General features: G+C 39.9%; 1 protein-coding gene across 1 annotated transcript; it reads right to left on the minus strand.

Annotated features, from left to right (window-relative positions):
• Positions 1 to 381: 381 nt before the first annotated feature.
• FMO1 (flavin containing dimethylaniline monoxygenase 1) lies at positions 382 to 27,286 on the minus strand. The gene is made up of 8 exons (XM_045546404.1): positions 26,987 to 27,286; positions 14,636 to 14,824; positions 12,546 to 12,708; positions 8,053 to 8,195; positions 5,918 to 6,117; positions 3,499 to 3,854; positions 2,660 to 2,732; positions 382 to 1,169 (listed from the first exon to the last, which is right to left on the minus strand). Exons 1-8 carry the CDS (start codon positions 27,116 to 27,118, stop codon positions 827 to 829), a joined length of 1,599 nt encoding a protein of 532 aa, XP_045402360.1. The 5' UTR covers positions 27,119 to 27,286; the 3' UTR covers positions 382 to 826.

The raw sequence follows: 27,286 nt of genomic DNA on the forward strand, positions 1-27,286 counted from the left end.
TGAATTCCAATCGAATTTGGTTGGTTCTGCTTGACTCTTTAAGAGAAGGCAGCTCTACCTGCCTCTCAAAGCAGTGTTGTAAAGGAGTATCTGAGCAGGCTGTCTTTTTCCTGTGGCTGCTAGAGGCCGGCTGCAAAAGCCTGTGGAGGTGATTGTTTTCTGTGGAGTAAATCAGACTTGGATCTTTGGTATGCCGGCTGGAGCACCTGTTTTATTATAGAGAGTGTTCTAGGGGAATGAACAGTTTCAGGCAGGTACATTCCTTTGGAAACACTTAAATGAACTCATTGAACCCCCTCTCGTTTCATGGGCTTTATTCTTAGACTCCTCATCCTCATCTCTATTTCCCCAACCCTTAAAAAGAGAACAAAAGACCACTTGAAACAATCAATTTTTAGGTTTCCTTTTTTTCCTTTTTCTTTTTTAATCAATCAATACCATAAAAGCACCATTTTAGTACAACCCAATCTTTTGTAAAGTAGAGGGTTTTAGTTGAGATCTATGAAAATAGTTTATATGGAAAATAATTATGACTGCTCAGAATGCTGTCAAGAACAGCTTTCTTCTTTAAATGGACCTGGAACCTTCCAACAGCCTTCAAGTGCACAGAAATCTTAGTTATCATCCTCTGGCGTTAGACATAAGTGGACCTGGGAGAGGCTCAGGAATCCCAGTGGTAGGTAGCCCTGGGGTGAGCCAGGGAAGGGAGAGGGTGGCCCTCACTACTCAGGTATGGTTTATAACTGTGAAGGCCATCTTGCTGTAACAGAGGAATCAGAGCATTGTAAACTTACTCTGTGCATCTGCCATTTAGGCAATCTTTTACTTATAGAAAAATGAGGAAAACAGCTATAAGCAAAGCCAGAAAGCTAAAGAATTTAAGTAAACTCTCTAAGGGAGATGGAGAATCTTGTACAATTCGAGATTTGGTGACCTTGAATGTTCGGTCCCACTGGGTCATGATGGCATTTCTGGCTCCTTCCCATTTTCCTGGACCAGTCAAGCGGAACTGGTATGGTGAGCATGGGCCAAAGAAGACAGTCAGAGCAAGGCGTGGATCCGTCAGGAGCATAGTGAAGAGGTTGGGTTTCGCATTGATATAGGTCAGGAGCTCATCTATGTATGTTATATAATCAGATTGTAAAGCTTTGCAGTAGCACAAGCCAAACCTTTATAAAAGGAAGATTGGGGGAAAAGGGAAAGACAAAAAATAAAATAATGATAATCTTTGAACAAGTAAAAGTGCCCTCCCCCCAAACAAATGCTGCTGCAAAATTTGGAATGGTTCCTGTATTCTCCCCTTTATGCCATAGCTATCTGGTTGTCTTATTTTATTTCTGAAATAGAAGATGAGTCCCTTCAAAAGATACTTTATACATATGGCTTTCAGTGGGTGCTCTGAATACTCATATGTAGAATTTCTTTAGTTCTTTTGTGAAATGATTAGCAATTTCTAGAGGAAAACATATTTTACAATTTCTGAATCTTTCAAAAATTAAATAGATTTTAATGTAAAAATAATATAAAAAGCCACAAAAATCCATAGGGTGAGATTCCCTGTAATGCTAGCATGAGGCCTTAAAATCATTGGCTGACCTATGTGATAAGAAGATTTTACATCATGTAGTATTAATAGTTCTAAGTTTGGAAGTTTGGGAATATATATGAATGAGAGAAGTGATAACAAGTTCCCTAAGTGCAGTGATTTAAAAACATTTTTTCTGCCACAGAATCTTTTTTTTCAAGTGAAAATTTATATCAAAGCCCAAAACAGATAAAACAGTAAAGTGGATAAAATCAGAAATGTTTTGGTTCGATTGATAGCCAGAGTGGAGGGCCAGGACTCCCTTCTTCGCTGGCTATCTGCCTCCCGTTATCCCTGGCTCTTGAGTGGTAGCCGCAAAACAAAGCACAAGTGGAAGCCTCTCCTCTAGAGAAGTGGTCAACAAACTTACTCTGAAAAAAGGCTGGATGGTAAATGCCTTAGGCTTTGAGGGTCGTATTACTGTGTCAATTACTCAACTTTGCATTGTTACACGAAAGTGGCCATTGATATTAATAACATGTAAATGAATGAGCATGGCTGTGTTCTAATAAAATTTTATTTATGGCCAATGTGATTTAAATTTCATATAATTTTCACATATCACAAAAATCTTCTTTTTCTGTTTTTCCAACCATTTAAAAATGAAAAGCAAAAAGCAGTTTATTTATTTATTAATTATTAATATTGCAAATTATTTATTAATTATAATATTGGAAATTTGCATTTTATTAATAAATGCATAGAGCTGATAAAAACTTGCTGAATGAAAGAATGAGCAGATACTTCTAGTGTAACAGTGGATAAGCACAATTGTTTGCCTGCTGATTATGCATAAGGTATGGAATAATGTGCATAGCAGATGAAGGTTAGCTATATAATATAGTACTTGCTTTGGAATCCAAACTCCAGATGATGCTAGACGACCATGGTCTGTCTGAAGTGTTGACTCTGGGGACATTAAGACTTCTCAATTTTTGTTTCCCCCCTCTCTTCTTAAACAGGCTGTTCTAGTATTTTTCCTCTAAGTTTCAGATGCTTCTTTTTCCTCCAATGTAACTCTCACCTCTCTGCTATTGTGTTACCAATTTCATAAAGCATTAGTAGTTAACTTACCAACTGGGCTTGTTTTCTTTCCTTGCATTAACTTCCTCTATCATGACGTTTGGTGGTGGTAACTTATTCACACCTATAAGACAAAAAAAATGCAATTTAATTTTAGGTCTAGCTGTTTACTTATGGGTAAAGATGCTTTACTACTGCTCTTCTTTAATTTCTAGTACTTAGCTACTCATCTGTTCTCTTGCCAAATGTTGGGAGCCTGAGCTGACTGGTGATGTATTCCTGGTAATAGCACCATCAGCTGAAAAGATAAGCATTGGATGTCTCCTTAGTTATTTGATATGGCAGAACCCCATACTGGCTTTGCCTGAATTTTGTCACTCAGTTGCTTGAATTTTAAAATTTTAATTGAACCAGTTGATTCAGTCAACGGACAGAGGTTTCAGCTATTACTTTGTCTTAGTCAAAATAACAGGTAGCTGGGTGCAGTGGTGTGTGCCTGTAGTCCCAGCTACTCTGGAGGCTGAGGTGGGAGGATTGCTTGAGGCCAGGAGTTCGAGGCTGCAGTGAGCCATGATCATGCCTGTGAATAGTTACTGCATTCCAGCCTGGGTGACATAACAAGACCCTGTCTTTAAAAAAAAGAAAAGAAAAGAAAAGAAAAAGAAATAACAGGTAGACACAGATACAACTTATATTTTTGATCCCTGCTTTATCATTTATGATGGTGACGGTACAAGTCATTATGAAGGTATAATTCAGTGAACAGTAGAATGTACCCTGTTTTTAAAAGATTCTTCTTTTAGTAGGAGCTAGCTAACAGTCTCAATATTTCCAGTATCTAAAGTCACATGGCAAAACAAAACCTCATGCCCTATTTCTCATACACTTACCTTTCAGGACTCGAATAGCCCATCGAGCCTGTGTTTCTCCTGTGGGTATCATGGAGCCCAAGGGTTTGATGAGGCCAATAACAGCCAGGGTTGGGTTTTGCAGATGTGCAGGGAAGATATACTTGTACAGTGATGCCTGGCCGTCTTCAACTTTCACTACAGACTCATCAAGGAAGGGGAAAGCAAAGGTATATCCAGTGGCGAAAACAATAATATCAATGGGCTCTTCCTTTGGGGTGTTGTTAAAAATGACGGAGTTTTCCTTTACTTCCTTTATGCTTGGCCGGATGAACACTTTCCCGGTGATGATGCGGCCTGGGAGCTCATCATTTAGCACAAATTCCTTCAGCTGAGTCCTAAACAAACACCAACAGGGAAGGGATCTGCCAGTGAACAGTGCAGCCAGCCCCCAACCCCCTCCTCACCTTCCCTTCATTTTGGGGCTGTCCCCATGGTTGGACAAGAATGTCAGGCTTGGGAGAAGTTACCTCTGTGGAAGGAGATTCAAGAATGTCCAAGAAGGATTACACAATATGCTCACCATTTTCTAGAGTTTGAAAGCCTAAAGAGGAGGCCAGAGCTTTCTCTCACTTTTGTTTCTCTTGCTGATTTTCAGCATTCAGCTGTTACTGCCATTCTAGCGAGAGCTGAATGCTAAAGGGCTACAAGAGAAACCAGGGACTTCTATATCTGATGAAGCTACTGGAAGCTCCATCTAGTAGTTTCTCTTCCTAGGAAGCAATTGTGTAAGGAAAACATGCATGTGTTTAAAGGAACAAGGGAAGAATCATCTTTTTCTGGCTGTACCTTTGGAATCACAAGACAAACAATTTGTGAGTTGATTTTGTATAAGCTGAGCCATTTTTGGCTTATGGAAAAAGCACAGAAAGAGACTATGTGGTAAAATAGAATTGGCACTGGAGTAGCAGGTAGTAAGAGTGGCTTCTTATCCAGATGTTCATACTTAACAGAGCTTGGGAAAGTCTTGTAGTTCCCACAGGCTTTCTCCTATTCATCTATAAGATGAGGCTACTAGCCCTTTCCACCCTTAGTTCACCGGGTAGGATGAAGAGCACAGGAAATAGTATATAGGCAAAGAACTTGGGAAATGGTAAATGATTAACCTAAGAGGGAAGGGATTATAATTTCTCAGATTTCTTCCATATGTTCTAATATTTATGGGATTAAACCAAATTCTTTATAGCTCCATGAGCTGCCATCCAGGCTAGATAAAGGTTATGGTAGCAAAACCTCTACTGGAAAGAGTCAAAAACCCTGAGAAGCCTAAACATAGGAGATAGAAGAGGGTAGATAAGGAATAAGGAAGGAAAAAAGGGAGACAATAAAGAGAGGGAAGAAGCAGGAGGAAAGCAGAAGTGCATGTGGTGGAGGGGGGCTGCATGCCATCAGTGGTGGCCTGGGTGCCACCCGACCCATATTGGCCCAGAGTGAAATCTGGAGGGAGTCCAGACGGGATCTCCAGGCTGTGGTGTGAACTGATAATAGATTTTCATTGTATAAACTTAATGAATGAGGAAATAAAAACTTTTGATTCTTGTTAAGGGGATAAGTCATGGGTTGTAAGTGAAAGGACAGACTGAAACCAAGGTCCTCTTGACAAGGGCAAGAAGGCACTGCCATTAGAGAGGCAGCACTAGAGAAGCAACTTGTGAAGGGCAACTATAGGATTCAATTTTTCCCACACAATGAAACAAGACAGATGTGTTGCTTTTGTCAACAAATTCACAGACAAATCACCCTCTTTTGATTGCTCCCGCTGAGGCTCTAGTAACTTGCCAACGTTACAGAGGTCACTTACTACTCAATGAGCTTAGGAAAATGACTGAATTGTGTTAAGCCTCAGTTTCCCCACAATAAAAGGATGATTATAATATTACTTACCTTAAAGGATTGTCAGCAAGATGAAATACATAATTTACTTACTGAGCATTTAAGAAGAGTTAGCTATTATTATCAAATAACCTTTTTTTTTTTTTTTTTAGACAGGGTCTCACTCTGTCGTCTAGGCTGGAGTGCAGTGGTGCAATGGCTCACTCTAAGCTTGAACTCCTGGGCTCAAGTGATCCTATTGTGTTCACCTCTCAAGTAGTTAGGACTACAGGTGTGTGCAACCATGCCTGGCTAATAAAAAAAAATATATATGTATATTCTTGTAGAGATAGAGTCTTGCTGTGTTGCTCAGGCTGGTCTCAACCTCAAGTGATCCTCCCACCTCAGCCTCCCAAAGCTCTGGGATTATGGGCTTGACCCACTGTACCCGGCCTTTATCAAGCAACTTCATATCAAGTGTTCTTTCACATTGGATCATGTTGCTGAGTTATTGCCTGGTTTGTATAGGCCACTGAAAAGATTGAGGCTCCTTCTTCCTAATAACCCTAGACAGATACATTATATTTACCTGTCTTCTGGTATTAAGCCATAATTTGCGTGACTGAACCGGTTGTCCATCTTTCTTGCTATCCACCAAGTCGCAATTGGAGTTGGGAGGGAATTTCTGAGCAGGTTCTGAAATCGTGTCATGAACACCATGTCCCACGGGTAACCTGAGTCAAAGACTCTGCTGAGCACCCATGCCCCTCCGGTAGTGCTGAGGAACACCTGGAAGTAATCAGAGAGATCCCTCAGTATGACATGGTGAGCAGGGCCGGTCCTGCCAGAGATTTGAGAAGTGTCATGAATTGAAAGGCACTGGAAAGTCTGCCACTCTCAAAATACATCCCTGTAGTATAGAATTCTTTTAGCTTCTATTTTAAGGTTATTTTTTTGAGATAATGGTTTGAGTACCTAGAGTATTAAAATGCCTTGGGACATATTATTGAGCACTTATTATCTTCCAGGCTTGAGATACCACACTACCACCACACCCCAACGCATGTTTTTTGATTGAAGAAATTTCCAAATGATTAGAGAAATAGAAATAATAATATGTTACCCACATGTGGTAGTCATAGTGGATGGGCCTGTGTTAATAGTTGTTTTAAGACCTCCTTTCTCTTCTTTCAGGATAACACCATCAAATTGCTAAGTTTCTTCAAATCAGTTAATAAAACTATCAATCAGTGAATCAATCATCAAGTCCTTTTTGAAAAGTCCCAGAAGGCAATATAAAGTTACATACTCTCAATCTTTTTTCTTCACAGCTATTTTTTACTCTTGAAATTATTGGTGTAATTATTTATACTTATTTATTTGCATTTGTTTTCCCCAAAACTGTATACTCTAAGACAATGGGGATCTTGTTTTTGTTGCTGTTGTGTTTGTCAGTCTATCTCCAGTGCCTGACACAACATTCAGCACGTTAGAAGCCAACAACTAATATATGTTAGTTAGCTGAGTGGTTCTCTATGAGTTTACAGCATAGTTGGAAAGAAAATGTATACTATAAAAGGTAATTAGCAATACTAAGAATTAAAAAGTGCCAGTTGAGGACTGCAACTTATAATAGTACATATAGTCTGCATGGGGAGGGATCACTTGGTGTTGGGATGAGATATCTGGCAATGCAAAGGTAGATTGTAATGGAAGAGAAAAGGGCTCTGTGGAAGGGAGGGGGCTGGTGTGAGCAAAGGAGAAACATGACATAGGAACTGGAAAGGGCCACAGAGTAGACTTGCTTGGCTGTAGCTGACGACCATGCAGGAAATAATAGAGTTAAAATTAAAATGGTAGATTTGGACCAGATTATGGAAAACTCTATGATGCAGAGCTAACATATCTGCTATTTATTTTTTTCAGATGAGGAGAGTTATTAGAGGTTTTTCAATATGAGGGTGTCATAATGAGAACAGCCTTTTCTGAGGATTTGTTTGTCAGTGGCTGGGTCTGGATGGCTTGTGAGTGGGAGCATGGTCTGTGGGTAGGCCTGCAGGGGTGCAGGGCAGAGTTAGGAGTTTGGGCTTTGAGTTAAAGAAACTTGGGCTTAAGGACTGGCTCTACTATCTGCTAGTGGTATTACTTTTAGACAGCTTCCTTAACCTCTCTAAGCCTTGGCTTCCTCATCTGTAGTCAGGGATACTAGTAGTACCTACTTCAATGGCTTGTTCTGATGATTGGTTGAAGTAATGCAGTAAAAAGCATTTAGTGCAGTGCTTGCCACGGAGAGTAATCCCAATAAATGTTAACGATTCCTACAGTTATTATTAGGCGAACAATGCAATAGCCTCACTGTGTGAACCTGATGAGGGTGGTGCCAATTAATAAGGAAAGGAAGGAACAAATGGGAGAGCGTAGCCAGGAAAAATTGCCAGGATTTTCTGACCTATGACACTGAGTAAAGAAGATATGTGTCCTGTAGCTCTTGATGGATGGCTGGGAAAATGACAGAAAGAAATAAGAGAAGTTGGTTTTGGAGGAACGATGACAAGTGGAATTCACAGTAAAATTTATGAAAATCTGACAAAAAATAAATAACAATCTGTTGTGTGTGTGTTAAATATTTTTATTCCTTTAACATTTATCATGGTGTCAAACACTATTTGCTCGAGGCATGCATCTTAAGATAAAGCTCTTCATTAAGTAGTATCAAGAATGTACCTTTTTTGCCAGATGGCTGGCCTCCACTGCAATGTCTGTGCCAGAATTTCCCATTCCAACCACAAGGACTCTCTTGTCCTTAAATATATCTGGATGCTTATATTGTCGGCTATGAAAGTACTGTCCTTTAAAGGCATTTATACCTATAGGAAAAATGAAAGAGAAGTGAAATAAAGCATTTACAGGATAACTGAATGAAACATAAACATTGTTTAGTCAATAACATTCTTTTGACTGATGGTTTAGGTTGTGTTTACTAGTATGCTCAAGTTTGAGGAAATCTAAATTATGAATACATAACTTTATAAGACATTAGTGGATGGCCAAGCATGGTGGCTCACACCTGTAATCCCAACACTTTGAAATCATCCTAGCACTTTGAGAGGCTGAGGTGGGAGGATAACATGAGGCCAGGAGTTTGAGAACAGCCTGGGAAACATAGTGAGACCCCTGTCTCTACAAAAAATAAAAAAATTAGCTAGGCATGGCGGTATGCTTCTGTAGTTCCAGCTACTTGGGAGGCTGAGCTGAGGTGGTACAAGTGCTTGAGCTCAAGATTTCAAGGTTACAATGAGTTATGATTGCAGCACTGCACTTCAGTCTGGGTGACAGAATGAGACCCTATCTCTTAAAAAAAAAAGTATTAGCTGGTATTTATTTATTTATTTAATGGGGGTAATTACTCCATCTCACTAGTTAGGCCTCCAGTATTACTTATTAGATGATTAACAACTAAGCTAAAATATTATGACATCAAGAAATATTAAGCAAAAGTATAAGGAGTCGTTATTTTAATGGTTGATAGAAGTCAATGGGACAATAAGAATCTATTTACTAATATTTGATTTAGATAAGCTTTTCACGAGCAAGGAGCAAGAACTGTGAGTTAGTGCCTCTATTCAGCAAACATTTTTGGACATCTGCTATGTGCCCAGCACTGTGCTAGTTGATGTGGGGGAAATAAGATAAGTGAAATGCAGTCCCTATTCGCAAAGATTCACATGAGTTGGGGGGAAGTTCATTGATAATTCACCTTGGTGACTGACGGTAACTCAGGCTGAGTTTGCTCAGTTGGCCACAGTTGGCTCAGAGAAAAAGGGATTACATTAGTTACACAAAGATTAATAATTTGATAGGATATCACAGTCAGTGATGCCAAACATTATTGAGACATCAGACGTGAAAGGAGAGTGTTTGGAAATACTCTTGAGGCTATGTTACACATTCAGAAGTAGTATGCGCTAATCAAAGAATTTTTTTTTTTTCTAGAAAAAGTGGTAAGACCTCTATAGATTCTCAGGGGAGAAATATGTATGCTTGTGGGAAGTGGCCTTACCAAGGTCTGGTGGCTCGTTAGCTCACTTTGAATCAATAGAAATCTAACATGAATCCTAGTTAAAACCTAACCACAGTCCAGAGCATTTAGAATTTACCAAGGAAGCAACCAAGTTCAAATATTAACTCAGCTCAGGAACCCAATATGGATCAGAGAACTGCTGAGAAGGGAGAGCTGGAAAAGCCTAAGGAGAATAATAAAATTATCTCTGGATCTCATATTATTTCAGAATCTCTCAGGACTGTTTTGAGTCACAAATGGACAAAAATGAGGCTCTGTGGCTGAATCTCCTATCAGACTAATACTTTCCCCTCTTATCTCACAGGAGGACAGAGTAAGAACTTATGTTAGGTGAATGTGACTGTGTTAGTGAACACCAGAATGTATACACCTGAATGAGTAAAAGTAGTCATCTTGGGAAATAATAATGTATTCTAACTGCGATACCTATTATTTTTTCTAAGACTTTTTAGAATGCCTCCTTTGGAATTGTTTCTAGACCTTGTGATACACGTTTTTAATATCTTCCATGAATTTGAATTTTTTTTGACAGTTAACAACCCCCTCAAGGAATATGTATAGACTAAGCATGTTTTGAAGAGAGGGAGGGAGATGGTGGGGTTAAGAGAACTTTTCAAGTTTAAAAGCACAGAATTTTAGAGCTCAAAGTTTCCTTAACAATCATTTATCCAGGGATTTATATTGGTAGTGGCTGGTAAGATGGATTTTTTTTTATTTCAGCTTATTATGGGGGTACAAAAGTTCAGGTTATATATATTGCCCGTGTCCCGCCCATCCCCCCGAGTCAGAACTTCAAGCGTGTCCATTCTCCAGACAGTGCGCCTGGCACTCATCATGTAGTTATACCCCCAGCCCCTCCCCCCACCCCGCATCCCCCCGAGTCAGAACATTCAAGCGTGACCATTCCCCAGATGCTGCACAACGCACTCATCATGCAGGTATACACCCATCCCCTCTCCCCACCCCCGACCTTGAGCCCAGGAGTTCAAGCTTAGAGTGAGCCATTGCACCACTGCACTCCAGCCTGGACGACAGAGTGAGACCCTGTCTAAAAAAAAAAAAAGGTTATTTGATAATAATAGCTAACTCTTCTTAAATGCTCAGTAAGTAAATTATGTATTTCATCTTGCTGGCAATCCTTTAAGGTAAATAATATTATAATCATCCTTTTATTGTGGGGAAACTGAGGCTTAGCACAATTCAGTCATTTTCCTAAGCTCATTGAGTAGTAAGTGACCTCTGTAACGTTGGCAAGTTACTAGAGCCTCAGCGGGAGCAATCAAAAGAGGGTGATTTGTCTGTGAATTTGTTGACAAAAGCAACACACCTGTCTTGTTTCATTGTGTGGGAAAAATTGAATCCTATAGTTGCCCTTCACAAGTTGCTTCTCTAGTGCTGCCTCTCTAATGGCAGTGCCTTCTTGCCCTTGTCAAGAGGACCTTGGTTTCAGTCTGTCCTTTCACTTACAACCCATGACTTATCCCCTTAACAAGAATCAAAAGTTTTTATTTCCTCATTCATTAAGTTTATACAATTGGTGTTATTCCCAAATGTGCACTTAGGTGATGATCAGGGAAACCAATTTGCTGGTGAGTACATGTGGTACTTGTTTTTCAATTTTTTGGATAGTTCACTTAATAGAATGGGTTCCAATTCTACCCAGGGGAACAAAAGGAATTCTATATCACTGTTATTTCTTATAGCTGAGTAATACTCCATGGTATACATATACCACAATTTACTAATCCACTCATGAATTGATGGGCATTTGGGTTGTTTCTACATCTTTGCAATTGTGAATTGTGCTGCTATAAACATTCGGGTACAGGTGTCTTTGTCATAGAATGACTTTTGTTCCTTTGGGTAGATGCCCAATAATGGGATTGGTGGCTCGAATGGTGGGTCTACTTGAATCTGTTTAAGGTATCTCCCTAATGCTTTCCACAGGGGTTGCACTAGTTTGCTGGTCTCACCAGCAGTGTATGAGTGTTCCTGTCTCTCCGCAAGGATGGATTTTTAAGAAAGACTGCAAATCTTGTAGAGCTCTTTTTGCTTCATTTGTGACATATACTATTGGGTGTGGTGATCCAAATTCCTCAATTTATGGGTAAAAAAACAGAGGCTTAGAAAGGTTAAGTGGGAGACCCAAGATTATAAGCCAGGTTGTTGTACAGTCTAGAATTCCTCCTTCCTGGGTCTCAAGCTCATCTATTCAAATTGAGGACATTGACTCAGTTGCTTTCAGGGTATATTTTATCTTAATATGACATGACTTGTGTGACTTTTGGGGGCAGATCCTATATTTCTGTGATTATAGGAGGTATGTGAGTTTACTGTAAAATGAGTATTACTATCGCTCCAGGTCATATGTAGACTGTGATTTCTGCACTGGACTCCATACACTATTCATTCCTCCAGTACAGGCTACCTGTTGTCTTATCCACTTGGATCACTCTAGGCCATATCTAGATGATTTGGAAAAAAGTTTCCTAAAGTTTTAACTCATTGAATGCTTACTACAGATGAAATAAACCAAACCATTGCATTTTCTATTCCCTTGAGTTGAAACCCAGTTAAAATCTGGCATAGATTACCATGACTCATGGTTGCAAAAGCCACATAAAGAAACTGAAACCCAAAGATGTCTTAACTTGTCTCCTAAAACTAATCTCTCTGTTGACTATTAATCCAGTGCCATAAACCTCTGATCTAGCTAATTGATATGGCTCATATAAAATGAACAAATGCAAAAAAATCAAATTACTTTTTCCTTTTTCCACAGATTGACCTTTGGGACCTCTAAACTCAACTTTGGCAATGTGCAGCTAATGCTGAGGCTAGGAACTTGTCCAAGCACCCTGTCTTAGAAGAGTTTCTGAGTGCTGCCAGTCACTTAAGGAGGGACATTGAATCTCAGTGAAGCATAAAACTGCTTATTAAATTATCCATTTTGCTCTTCTACCCTCATAAGTTGTCTGGCACAAATGAAAGTCAAAAACTGGCCAAAAAGTGCTGGTTAGAAAAAACTCCGGTTACCTCTCATCTTTAACTATGTAATGGAATTATTCCCAGATCAATCAAGTATCAGGGTGGCTCTTATGAGACAACTCAAGGTCAGTTGCAGAAAATGCTGTACCTGGAAAGGAATCCAGTGGCAGATAAGGGTCAGTAAGGAAACCAGTGCAGACCATGACAGCATCAAAGATGGCTGATTCGTGCTTCCCTTCATGCAGAGTGACCACCTCCCATTGGCCAGAGACAGTAAAATCTGGGCATTTTGTTATGCTGCAGACTTTGGTCTAGAAAAAAGAATCGCAGATATGATTAGCAGTTGTCAAGTTTCCATTAAGGGCTGGCTTGTTGATGTACCAGTTTGGCATTTCAAAAGTTCTAGAGCACAGACTAAACATAATGAATAAGCATAATCCTATAAACCTAATCAGGCTATTAGACTATTAGATTTCATGGGTGGAAGTATTCTAAGCTTGGAGGGGTATCTAAGAGAAGTGATGGCTTCCAAGGATTTTAAGTGATTTGCTCAAATTCTCACAGCAAGTGATAAAACAAGAATGATAACCTAGGTTTCTGAAGTCTTTCTCATTATTCTTTCTGTTATATAGCTTTATTTCTCATAGTCTGTTTCTTTAACAATAATTCCTTTAATAGAGATGTGAGTATTATACAATTGAAAACATGAATTTGGTCCCAAGTATCTTAGCTTACATAAGATTTTACAATATATGTTGTTAAGTTTACCTAGATCTACAGAACTATTGAAAAGTGCTAACCTTATGGCCTGAATTTTTGGGAGTAGTCCAGATTTCAAATAGTCTTTTTGTTCTTATTGAGTACATATCCATGAGCACTATCGTTTGATTCAGGAAATATATGTACAAACAATCTAATACAAATCAAATTTAAAAGCATAAATTATTCACTGGTCAAGAGGCTTTGCTGTCTTTCTTTTCAAAGTTTTTAAAGAAGATAGGCTTCTCAAGTCCCTCCCAATGGGTTCACTATTTGGTTTATAATATTCAAAGTGCTAATTGGGTTTCTACATTTGTATTAGCAACTCTGTCTTTCTAAAAATAAATTTTCAGTTAATTTAAACCTTTCAAAATAAAATTTATTTGTAATTATAAAATAATAAGTGTTCATCATTCAAAATTTGGAATGCATAGAGAAGAATGATAAACAAAACCACACAAATATCAACCTCAGATCACCTCTCAGAGACAGCTGCTTGTGTGTACTTTTAAACATTTTGTTGAACATCTAGCTTTCTAAAAATTGTTTTTGAATGGTCTTGGGCAGCACGCAGAAAAAAATGTTTTAGATTCAGGAATTCTGATGTACTTTTCATAAAAGTTTTTGTGGGTTATATCCATTCACTTAATGGTACTTTCTTTTTACTGCATCTCTTTGAAAATAAGGAAGTGGGATAAAATACTCCTTGACAGTGGAGCATTTTAGGAAAACTTTTAAAATTGTGAATGTGAATGTGACTCTTATTTGCCACTTGTTTTGGTCAATGACTCCATTTATGTTGCTTTTTGTGTGCAATTCCCTATGAATTCCTTATCATCCCCATTTCTGATAGGGAGGGAGATAGGAGAAGGGAAATACATGGATTTCTATGTGTTTCTTGGAAAAAGAGCCTCCCCCACTAAAAAAAAGGAAAAAAGAAAGAGGAGAAAGAGAATATATTCCTTTGTTGCTGTCCTTCTGTCTCTAACCTCTGAAATGGGAAAAAAGAGGGCTTAGGAGAAGAACAATATTCAAAGATTTTTCTGTTCCTGAAAATATCTAGAAAAGATTTCCTTCTAATAGTGAGGTTCTCTTGTGTGCAGAACATTGCACATGCCCATTCCTAAAAATGTCTAGTCAAGGAGAGAGTACCCATGGGGCTGGTAGCAGTGGTCAGTGTTCATGTGTGCAGGCATTTGGCCCAAGCTGAAAATGTGGTTTGACATTTTTTAGGTCCCTTAGAATACTTGGATGTAAATATGACAAACTAATATTTTATATGTGTGAATCTTTACACCTCCATCTTCAGATTTACTTGGGGTGGAGAGTGAATACAACAGGAAAAGAAATCCAGGCAAGTGTCATTAATCTTGCCAGTTCAGTGTCTCATCTACGGAGTCCATGGCTGGGCTATAGAGAAGTAATTGAAAAGAGGGAAGAAAATACTTTCTGACTACTAACTGACGTTTCACGTCTTACCTTGAATTGAATGCATTTCACAAGGTTGAACCGGTTTGCATACATTTTGAGATATTCCAGAAATTGAGAATTTGGCACATAGTTGGGATAATCTTCTGGGAATGGAAAGTCTGAGTAACAGGACATCTCCTTGCAGCTGTTGGAAACCACAGACTTGTAGAGACTGGCTCTGCCTTCTTCAACATGTTCCTGTACAAACAGTTCCCACACATGAGCATTCATTGAATGTGAAGAAGTAAACCTGGGATGAACTCACCTGTCCAGATTCACACAGTATCACTACAAAGTACAGGAGAATATGGAAATAGAAGAGAGCCAGGAAGTAGTATTTGGATGATGGACAATTGGTAGGTACTTTGGTTTCATGAGGTATTCTTAAAATGATTATGGAAAAGAGGGGTTCAGATTATGAAGGATCTTGTATTCAAAGTTAAGGAATTTGGGTTTTATAGGTAGGTTAAGGCAGTCTATTGAATGTTTTAAACATGGAAGTGATTCACATTAAATTTTGGAAAGATAATTTTGGTTCTACAAAGAAATGAATTAGAGGGGGCTGGAAGAAAAGGAAGGAGGTGAGTTAAGAACCTGAAACATGAATCCACTTGATTGTTAATGAGGGCCCAAGCAGAGGCAAGGACAGTCAGAACCCAGGGAGGTGGGATTTGTGAGAAGGCAGTAAGGTAGAATACATAGGACTGCAAGATCAATTAGATTTAGGGCTTATGAGAGGAAACAAAGGTTTCAGACTGGACTACTGAATGCATGGCTTGACACTAACCAATTTCCCACCCCTAGTTTTGACTCAGTTAACTAGCAAGTATCAACATCTCATAAGACTTCCACAAGGTTGAATAATAAGCAGCGTTAGTAATGTATTTAACATACATTGCCTGTGTCTTTTGGGTAGTATTATGAGAATTATTCTCTTGATTTCAAGGGGAAGGTCCTTAGTACTTTAATATTATTTACCATCTTGGAAAGGTATAGGTCATTTTTCCTGTAAATAAAAATTATTTCATTTATGTGAACAAGTGGAAACAAGAACATAAACCTCACATATGAAGTGGGCTTACCCTCTTTCCCTAAAGGGTTTGAACCTAGATCTGCATAAAATATACATCCATAATAGAGAATAAAATTATAAGCATATCTCTGTGGTTTACTGTTACTGATTTCACCAACTGATAGGATTTGACTACAACCTGCGTATCTGTGTCCTCAAATTTGACAGCCTCACTTGTTCAGAATATGTCTCGAAAACTGGGTGCTAAAAGGCTTCTGAGAAGGACTACTAAATCTTGATCTTTTATTCTGCTGGAACATATAAAGCAGTGCTAGTCATGTGCAGTCTACAGAGCAGTACTAATATGAACTGTTTGTTGCTAATATGTTACAAGATAAATACAGAAATTGAGAGTAAGCACTTAGAAACTTTTATAACAATAATTTGACATTGCTCAATACTCAAGCATGTGGACTCCTTTTTGTTGAACAGAACATAGATCAGTCTTGGTTTCGTCTAATTTGTGAGAAGCGTTTGAGCTATGTACTGGTCAGGTGTAGTAGGACTGCATTATAACATGTGATATTTTAAGGTTAGTTTGAAAACTGTTATCCAAAAATGTGTAAAATCTGAAATCATTTTATTTCATTGAAAGATAATGTATTTTTAACTATAACCTTACAGTATACGTTATTTGAACTGGCTACTGATAAAAGATTGAAGATGAGTTTTACAAATACAGCACTATCTGCTTCATTTTGGATAGCAGTTAAAAAAAATACGCTGACCTTGCCGAGACTGCATTAACATCTCTTCTTCCATTCCAATCAACATACCTCTGAATCTAGTTTCTCTACTTTGAATGTTATTCATCACCATGTAGATAATTTAGATATACATTATCCCCCACAAAGAGCATTGCTTTTTAAAAATATTTATTATTATTATTTTTTACTTCCAAATATTAAGGGAGTACAAGTGTTTTCTGACATGGATACCTTCTATAAAACTTAAGTCAGGGCTTTTGGTGTGCCCATCACCAGAATAGTGTTCATTGTACCCAGTAGGTAAGTTTTTATCCCACACCCACCCTCTCATCCTCCCCACTGCTTGGTTTCTCATGTCCTTCATATCGCTTTGTGCTTGTGTGTACTCATTAGCTCCCGCTTATTAGTGAGAACATATGGTATTGGGTTTTTAATTCCTGAGATACTTCACTTAGGATAATGGTCTCCAGTTTCATCTGAGTTTCTGGAAATGACATTATTTCATTCCTTTTTATGGCTGGGTGGTACATATGCACACACACAAACACACACACACACACACACACACACACACCGCATTTTCTTTATACATTCATGAATTGATGGGCACTTAGGTTGACTCTTTGCAATTGTGAATTGGGCTGCAATAAACATTTGAGTGCAGGAGTCTTTTTGATAAAATGACTTCATTTCCTTTGGTTAGATAGATACCCAATAGTGGGATTGCTGGATTGAATGGTAAGTCTACATTTTTCTTTGAGGAATTTCCATACTGTTTTCTATAGAGGTTGTACTTATTTGCTATCCCACCAACAGTGCATAAGTGTTCCCTTCTCTCTGCATCCACACCAGCGTCTATTGTTTTTTGACTTTTTAATAGTGGCAATTATGATAAGGGTAAGGTGGTATCTCATTGTAGTTTTTATTTGCATTTTCCTGATGATTAGTGATGTTGAGTGTTTTTTTCATGTTTCTTGGCCAATTGTCTATCTTCTTTTGAAAAACTGCTGTTCATGCCTTTTGCCCACTTTTTGATGGGATTGTTTGTTATTTTTTCTTATGGATTTGTTTGAGTTCTTTGTAGATTCTGGATATTAGTCCTTTTTCAGATGCATAATTTGTGAATATTTTCTTGCATTCTGTACGTTGTCTATTCACTTTGGTGATAGTTTCCTTTGCTGTGTAGAAATTTTTAATTTGATAAAATCCCATTTATTTATTTTTGTTGTTGCTATATTTGCCTTTGGGTCTTAATCATAAATTCTTTGCCTAGGTTGATATCTAGAAGAGTTTTCCCTGTTTTCTTCTAGAATTTTTATGGTTTCATGTTTTATATTTAAGTCTTTAATACATCTTGAATTAATTTTTGTATATAGTGAGAGATTAGGGGTCCATTTCATTTTTCTGCATGTGGCTATCCAGTGTTCCCAGCATCGCTTATTGAATAGGCTTCCTTTTCCCAGTGAGGGTTGTTGTACGCTTTGTCTTATTACAATCTGGACAGGAATTGGGAAACGTTTGTGTGGGAACCAGTGACACAAAAACTGAAGGGCTGAAGCACCCTGGGGAGAACAAAGGCACACAATGGCTGGAGAAGCAGTAGGGAACCCACCACCTCAGCTCAGGTCTGTGGGAGGGGGAGTGACCCCAAGGGGGCTGGCAGCCCAGTGCTTTGTTCTCAAGAAGCTCCCAGTTCACTGGCACCAGCAGCTTCGGGGCTCGTGAGGGTAGAGAAGCTGTCTAGCAGCTCAGGAGTCTGCCAACTGCCAAAGATGTGAGGGGGGAGAAACAAAATCCCACTCACCCTTACCATGGGGCTCCAAGTTTCTGGGAGTCCATCTCTGCTAAAATCTTGTTCCTTCTTGTTCTGCTCTGCAACTTTTTCCCATAGAATCTCTGGTAGGTTCTGGCACTTTTACCTCAGATTCACACCTGAGCTATTTTTTTTTTTTTTTAAATCTAAAACTTTTCCTTCTTTCTGAGACAATCTGGTGGTGACTGATGTCTCTAGTCAGCCATCTTGCCCCTGCCCGAACAGCACTGTTATCCATCCAATGCAGATTAGAAAAATTGACAAGCAAGAAGCAAGCTTAACTGTCACATTAAAAACCTTAGATAAGGCCGGAGTGCGGTGGCTCATGCCTGTAATCCTAGCACTCTGGGAGGCTGAGGCGGGAGTTCGAGACCAGCCTGAGCAAGAGCGAGATCTCGTATCTACTAAAAAATAGAAAAATTATCTGGACAACTAAAAATATACAGAAAAAAATTAGCCAGGCATGGTGGCACATGCCTGTAGTCCCAGCTACTCGGGAGGCTGAGGCAGTAGGATCGCTTAAGCCCAGGAGTTTGAGGTTACTGTGAACTAAGCTGATGCCATGGCACTCTAGCCAGGGCAAAAGAGTGAGACTCTGTCTCAAAAAAAAAAAACAAAACAAACCTTAGATAGTAATATAAACAATGTGTATTCGAAGTGTGCCTATAATTGCTTAATATGAAGAACTGCTATTTCACAAAACATGTTTTGCTTGTTTGCCAAAAAGGTACAAGTATAGTGGTGATTCTCTATATTAGTTGCCTAGCGCACACTTTCAAAGAACAATGTGTCCTTTTCTTGTAACTGTTTTCTCTTATTTCTACAGTATTTAATGACATTTGTTGAAATTAATTTTATGACTTCTGACTCTATACAAATTTTGAATTTATATATATACTTACATATGTATATATACATATATACATTTATATGTATATTTGAGACAGAATCTCCTCTCTTGCCTAGGCTAGAGTGCCGTGGCATCAGCCTAGCTCACAACAACCTCAAACTCCTGGGCTCAAATGATCCTCCTGCCTCAGCCTCCTGAGTAGCTGGGACTATAGGTGAGCACCACCATGCCCGGCTGATTTTTTCTATTTTTTTTTGGTAGTTCCCAACTAATTATTTCCATTTTTAGTAGAGATAGGGTCTCGCTCTTGCTCAGGCTGGTCTCGAACTCCTGACCTCAAGTGATCATCCTGCCTTGGCCTCCCAGAGTGCTAGGATTACGGGTGTGAGCCACTGTGCCCGGCCTGAATTTATATTTTATACATTTTTATTTGTGTCATTTTTATTTTTAAAAATGACTTATTTTTATTATATCTGACAAACAATAGCCTGTAATTAATTGGAAATTTAAAAAAACCTGGTTGGCCTCCACAGTTTGAGAAGCACAGCTCTCTAGACCAGTGCTTCTTAATCTTGTTAAGAATGGCCTAGGGAATCTTCTTACCATGTAAGTGCTGACTCGGTAGTCTGGGTGTGCCTGAGAGTCTGCATTTCTAACAAGCTCCCCGGCAGATGTTGCTGGCCCATGGACCCTACTTTGAGTGAAAGGCGTTAGAGCAACACTGCCCAGTAGGAATGTGACAGAAGCCACATCTGTACTTTTAAATTTTCTAGCAGCTGCATTAAAAAAGTAAAAAGTGAAAATAATTTTAAGAATATATTTTAACTCAATATATTCATAATATTGTAATTTCAACATGTAATCAATATAAAGTATTAATGAGATATTTTACATTCTTCTTCTCATCCTGTCTTCCAAATCTGGTGTGTATTTTACATACGTATAGTCAAATGCTATATTTTCATTGGGAAAAGTGGATTCACATATCCAAGTCGATCTAAATATACTTAGAAGTTCTATAATAACTGAATGGAGTTTAAAATTAAAATTAAATTTAATAAAAAAAGCTCAGTTCCTTAGTCATACCAGCTATATTTCAAGTGTTTTATAGCTACATGTGGCTAGTGGCTACCATATTGGATAGCACAGTTTTAGAGCATCCTTAGACCTGAAGGTGGGTATTAGAACTAAGTGTAAAGTTGATTTGATTTAATTAAAACAGTAATCAAGTTTCCTCTGGGTTATGGGAATAAAGAAAATAGATATAAAGAGCCATAGTACTGATAAATGAGAGCAAACAGCAAGGAAAGAAATTGTAGTGTAAACCAAAAAACATCAATTATAAACATTTTGGGATCAATTAATGTAGAGTTGAAGTTCCCTCACCTTTCTCTGGCATCCAAGAATATCACATAGTAAATAACACTTCGTTGTTAATAGTCTCAATTTCTAGCAATTAGGCAAAGCTAAATTTGACATTAAGGAGGTAGAGAGATGCATAATACTCTTTGTAAAATTTTCCATAAAAATAGTTCAAAAAATTGAAAACATTTTGTAATGGCATGTTTAAATATCAGAGACTTATTGGAACTCACTGGGGACCTGTTGGAACTGAATAATCTCAGAAACCATGTATGAGATAAAGCAAATGAACAAAAATACAAAAATAGAGGAAGAAAAACTTCTGTTTTGCACAATTTAGGAAGATAATTATAAAGGCAGGAAGAAAAGCTTCCAGGAAACACTGAAGCCTATTGTGAAATAATGTATCACAGATGTTAGCTAATGAGAAATTGTAGCTTAAAGGAAATTTAGCTCTTAGGGTAGAATCCAAGACCAACTCTTTGGTCTTGTTTTTCTTCCTCCCACTGATTGTTTCTTCTGGGAAAATAGAAGGTCTGGAGTATTTAGCACATACACAGAGAGCACGGTCCATGCCTGTTCTGATTTGTTTTGGTGAGTCTGGGGTGCCCCGCTCCAGTGCTCGCCTCAGTAAGCAATGTTCCCAGTGACTCCCAGGCCCTGTGAGATCTCACGCCCTGCACACCCCTTCACGCCCCAGCTGTGGACACTTGGGGCATCATCCCTGTGTGGGTCTGCCAATTACCCTGGAACTCCACGTGTGGAAGCACATGTCCCCCTGAACACTAACGGGACCACTTAGAGGAAGATTTTTGTTCTCATGAAGAGAAAAAAGAGGAAAGGAGGGGTGAACTGTGGAGTGAGGGAAAAGAAAAAGAGCTTGAACAGAGGGGTTTCTGGCTGTCTGGTCCACTTTGGTCCTGCAGGACAGTGGGGAGGTCACCATCACCCACTGGGACACTTGGGGAGACTCCATGAGCCACAGTCCAAGATTTGCCTGATTCTCTAGTTGTGAAACAGACTCTAGAAGTGCTTGGGATGTAGTTCTTAGTAGCACAGACTCCAAAGTCAGACTGCCTGAGTTCACACTCAAGCTCTACATTTATTTTTTTTTTTTTGAGACAGACTCTTGCTCTGTTGCCCAGCATAGAGTGCAGTGGTGTCAGCCTAGCTCACAGCAACCTCAAATTCCTGGGCTCAAGCGATCCTCCTGCTTCAGCCTCCAAAGTATTTGGGACTACAGGCGTGCGCCACCATGCCTGACTAATTTTTCTATTTTTTGTAGAGACGGGGTCTTGCTCTTGCTCAGGCTGGTTCCGAACCCCTGAGCTCAAGTGATCCTCCTGCGTCGGCCTCCCAGAGTGCTAGGATTACAGGCGTGAGCCACCATGACTGGCCATCAACCTCTACATTTTTAGCTGAGTAATCTTGGAAATTTTCTTAACCTCTCTGTGTCTCAGTTTTCTTATCTTCATGTAGGAACAACAATAGAACATCACCCCCAGGATAAACTGAAATGATAGCTATCATGCTTTTAGAATAGTGCCTGGGAAGGTTTCAATAAATGTTAACCATTATTTGTGTTATTCTTTTACAACTACCATGGAGATTGACTTTCTTGAGCTTCGTGTCCTTTAGGGAGCCGTACAGTCAATAGGAAGAAAGTTTTGTCCTTTCTTTCTTGTTTTTAAAATAAATGTAAAATGATATTAAAAGTCGCTCCTAAATAGAGGCCTTCTCTCTATGCTTGTGACATTCACACTTCCTGTCTCCAAAAATAATTATTTCCTTCTTTAGAATAGCCAGCACCCATTTTACTTTGTTACCCTTCTCCCTGGTGAGAGTCAGACTCTCATGGGAGGACAGTGTCCAGTTCTTGGATTTATATAGCAGGAGGGCTGCAGAAATTCCAGAGGAAATTTGGGGAACCTCCAAGAATGTAAGCCCTGTGAGGGTAGGGGCCTGTCAGGTGTACCCTACAATGGATAATAGGAATTCAAAAATGTTTACTGAATGTATGTGAAACTACTTATATTAAAATAATGTAAGGCCATAAAGCAGGAATAGTGATAAACATCTGATTTCTGTAGAAGTATAGATATAGCTAAAGGTTAACCAGCCATTGTTCCCTAACCTCCCTACTGCTGTAACTGCTCACTGCTTAAGTGTCACGTCTCCTTGACAGATGCAAGATTTGTGACTTCCCTAATTGATTCTATAGATAACATTGCTATTGCAAAACATAAGACTGGTCTTGGAGATATCTTCCAGACTCTTTACCCTGGGGGACCAACTGACATCAACCAGACCAATGGCCATGTGTGAGAACCAATCCAACAAGTCTTGCAACGCCCTACTCAGGAAGCGTCCCAGCCAAGAACTCAATTTCTGCTTCCCAACCCTATGAGTTCACCCCCAGCCAATCAACAAACCTAATTCCCTGGCCCCCCCTTTTTTTTAAAAAATCTTAGCCCCCAAATTCTTGGGGAGATGGATTTAAAAAAACTACTCCTATCTCCTCGCCTGGAACCTTGTGATATTAAACTCTTTCTCTGCTACAACTCCTGCTGTCTCAATATAATTGTCCTTTACTGGGCAGTGGGCAAAGGACTCAGTTGGGTGGTAACATACAAATAAAAGGAAACCTCCCACGATACTGAAGTTTTAGAAATAAGGCTTTGAAAGAATAAGGTTTACCAAATCTAAAGGAGAAATAGCTGAGGAACCATTCCTCAATGATTTAAAGGGGTGAAGGATTCTTACACTTCATCACTACCTTCAGTGAATGTAGACCTATGTGGTATGTAAGGCACATAGTAGGTGTTCAATAAACGTTTGTTGAATAAATGAAGGAATGCATGTGCAGAAGAAAAGACCTTGATGTACACAAGGAAGGAGATAATTCCAGAGAGAGTTATTAGGCTCCAGAATGTTACAGGGATGTGAAGGATGAGGCAGAAAGTGTTCTTACCAGTACAGCAAAGTTCATCATCACCTCTAGATGATGTCAGCATGGTTTTACCTGAAGACTATGTCTCAAGGTCCCTTTCTATATTAAAATTCTCTAAAAGTAACATTAATTTTTAGTGACAAGCCGATTTCTCAAATTTTGTTTCCCCAAGTATTGCTTTATTATAATTGACATAATCAACATATAGCATTACTTTCCTAGGCCTTCCCTCCCTCTCAAGAGTCTGAGAAGTGTTCCACATGTGTATTCTGCCTCCACTTGGGTCAGAAGTGGCTCCTTACCAATGTGTCCCTTTTCTTTGTAACTGTTGCCATCCCCTTCCCCTCCCCACTGTATGATGTCCTGTCTCTCCATTGCAACTTTTCTCTGCTTCCTCTTTCCTTAAGGCTGTGGGAGCTGGGAGAGACCAGAGTCAAGCTCTTGTCAGTGTCTGGTTAAGAGCAGGAATTTATAATCTCTATAATCTTTGGGCCCTCTCCCTACTTGGAAACGGAAACTGTCTCCACATGTGTTTTACTGGGTTTCTGCATTTTGCCTCTCTACTTTTGCATTATGATCCCTTCCCCCTAAGGCACCAACAGTCCCCCTTTGTATACTTTCTGGCAAGCACAGCCATTGCTAGAGCAGACTTTTAAATTCTGCAGGTTTTGAATGGGCCAACCTACTTTGAGTGCAAAGACGCCTCTAACCAATCTTTTGTGGGTTGTGTGCGTGCAAGTGTGCATGTGTGCATGTCTGTATGTGTGCGTGGGTGTGTGTTGGGGAAGAAGAGGAAGGGATGTCTCTAGAAAGACTCAGAAGGCTCACAGCATGTTAGAGCTGAGGCACCCTCAAGGTCACTCTAGTTTAGGGATTTCCAACCAGGCTCTGGAGAAATCTCAGGGTATTATAGCAGTGCCTAAAGAGGCTGCTGTGTCAAGAGAGGGCTGCCTAATGAAAGCGGGGGAGGATTTTCCTAAGCCCCCTAGTAATTCGGCTTTTATCTGTTTTTCAGACTGGTCCACGTTTTCATTTCATACATGAAGTGATAGAGGTGGAATGACTTGTTAATTGGGTGCCATTTTACCTTGGCTACTGCTCGATACTCCTCTTAGTTATCTTTTTGATGTCCCATCACATTCCCCATAATATTTTTTCATGACTTTCTCTATTTTTCTAATTCTCCAACCCCATTCACCACTTGCACACCCTCTTTCCTCTCCACAGGTGCCATATTTTCCTGAAAGAATTGAGGTCTCTGGCGCACGTGCTCTTGTACCTTCTTTCCTCTACCTCAAACTTCTCTCCCACGTTCACTTCCCTCCCCTGCAGTCTCTGGGGAAGGTGTGTCTCTTGTGTCCCCCTCTTTCCAAGGCTGGCCCTTCCACTCGTGCCTGCAGTTCCGCTCCCCAATTTGGATTTATATATTTAATCATTTCCTATCATCCAGGTATTTTCTCTTTACCTACAAACATATTTGGGTCTTTCCCTCATGCAAATGAAACGAGCATAATAAAACAAAGAAATCTCCTTATTTTTGCTCCTTATTACCCACTGCTTTTTAAACTGAGTGTAAACCCCTTGCCCAAACATCCAGCTACCCTTCTCTCCTCTCATTACTCCTCTTATAGGTACCACATGCACCAATAAGCTATTTTCATTTTCTGAACATACCCAGCACTTTTTCTTTACTGGTTCCCTCCTTGGTATCTTCTGCTCCGTCTCTTCTGCCTGTTAAAATTTTTCAAAGCCCATCACACCATCTCTTCAAGGAAGGCTTCCTTGGCTTCCCCAGAGTGGCTTTCATCCTACACTCCTTTAAATGGCCACAGCACTATTTCTGCCTTGTGAGATCCTTGGCTTCTTTCACCTGCCTGACAGCTCCAAAGAGCAGAGTGAATCCTCATTTTTGTGTCCCCCACACTGCTTCGTGCTTCGTGCATTTGACCTGCTCAAGTCACACAGCCAGTTGGGCAAAGCTGGATCTAGACCCATTTCTCTTGATTCTTAGATAAATGACTTTTAGTGTTACTGAGGTGTTTATGACCTAGATAAGGAACATTTTTGTTTCTTTTTTTGTTTGTTTTCCAAGTACAGCATATGACTTTCAATAAGGAGCATGTTTGTCTGGTGTCCCAAGAGGCTACGTAGAGCTGTTGGTCTTTGGGCTTGCTTTTTGCTTTGACTGAGATTACTTTAGCCAAATAATTCTGCTAATTTAATAGGGCAGTATCATCTTTCAATCCACCTGCCAACTCTGACCCATTAGGTATGCTTGTCTGCAATATGGTGTTAAGAAGGATTCTGAGGCTCATTAGTAGAAAGGTATCATGCTTGATTAGTAATGTCTTCAAAGGGCTTGAGGGGAGAGAGTTTTGCACAGGTGTCAGGTTTCTGCTATCCTATGGGAACACATGCAATTTAAATCCTGGGAACAGATGTGCCCTTTTACCTAGTTCCCTTTGGAAAGTCTCCATGAATTGATGATCACACATGATGGTTAGGTACATTTTAAGACATGCAGTTTTTTATGTGAGCCAAGCTTGCCTATGCTGAAGGACTGTGACTAAACCAGTAACCTTGGCCTCTCTGGACCTTCACTTACTGAGCTAGAAAATAATTACTTTATTCCACTTTCAAATTCCACCCTTTTGTAACAGAGAAATGTCTTAGCTTCTCAGGGGATCTGAGGCCAGGCCATCTGACAACTTGCTTCTTTTTGCTGTTTCTGACAGCTTTCTCCTCAGCACATTTGAAGATGGTAGGAAATGCTTTTGTCTGGAAGGAGGGAAAAGCTTTGGGGAGACTGGATGCAAACGCTTCCCTGGCTGAGCTGTGGAGCTCAGAGAGCGTTCGCCCTGCCTGGGTTCAGGGTTTCAATGGCCTCAAACAGGGACCTTGCAATCCCACTGGGCCCCAGGCCAGGCAAGGGTGGGCTTCATAATGCCCTCTCCTCAGCCCTCGTTCCTCTGTTCCCCTCTCCAATCCAGACTCTGGCCCTGCTGAGACTTGAAAATATTACTTCTCTTTTGCTACGGGAAGAAAAAAAAGCTTCCAAACTCACATTCTTTACTGCTGATTGTCCTTGGTCTGGACTGGGATTGCCTGAGCAGCAGGACCCTGATTACGGAACTTATCTTGCACTGAGCCCGTGTTGCTTTAACGCAGATGAAGCACGGCTGGGCAGAGAAGCCGGTAAAAGCAGCCCAGTCCTGCAGGCAGAGGCTGAAATCCTTGCTGTCGCCCCAAACACTGCAGTCTCTGGCTTTGCTTCCAACCCCTGGTTCTGGCCCTGCTCCCCTGGTTCTGGGCTTTTCTGGCCCGTGTCAGTCACTCCATTCTCTTCCACACTTTGTGGGCATCTTTGGAAACATTTCTCCCTCTTGGCTTTGGATAAAGTTTGTAAGTTGGCTATTGTGACTCCCACCCAAGCTCAGCCTGTGCCCTGTTTCTTTTACAATTTCAGTAACCTCTCCTGCCCCCTGTTCAGCAAATATTTCTAACCTTCCCCAAGGCCACCAGCCCTGTGGAAGAAATACAGGTATCATTTCCCAGCCGTTAAGTCATTCTCCCATGGACAAATAAAGCCGTTGAAACCCCACTTACGGTGAATCTCCACAGCCCCCCGAGGTCATCGCTCCTCTCAAAGCAGGTGGGCTCCAGTCCTTCCTCCAGACAGCACTTGACGGAAGCCAGGCCGCTGACCCCAGCTCCCACAATTGCGACTCTCTGGGCCATGTTCTCCTGTGTGGGGAAAATGAAGTGGAACTTTTTAGTCACAGAAGCTCCACCCCATCCTTGGCTGCTTCAACAAACCAGGGAAAAGAATTTAGAAGATTAAGGGATTTGCTCAGTTTGAGTCCCCTGTAGCTGGTCTCCGGCATGTGCATGTGAGAAGAGAGATGT

The sequence above is a fragment of the Lemur catta genome, chromosome 3 (genome assembly GCF_020740605.2).
Source record: "Lemur catta isolate mLemCat1 chromosome 3, mLemCat1.pri, whole genome shotgun sequence".
Taxonomy (NCBI): domain Eukaryota; kingdom Metazoa; phylum Chordata; class Mammalia; order Primates; family Lemuridae; genus Lemur; species Lemur catta.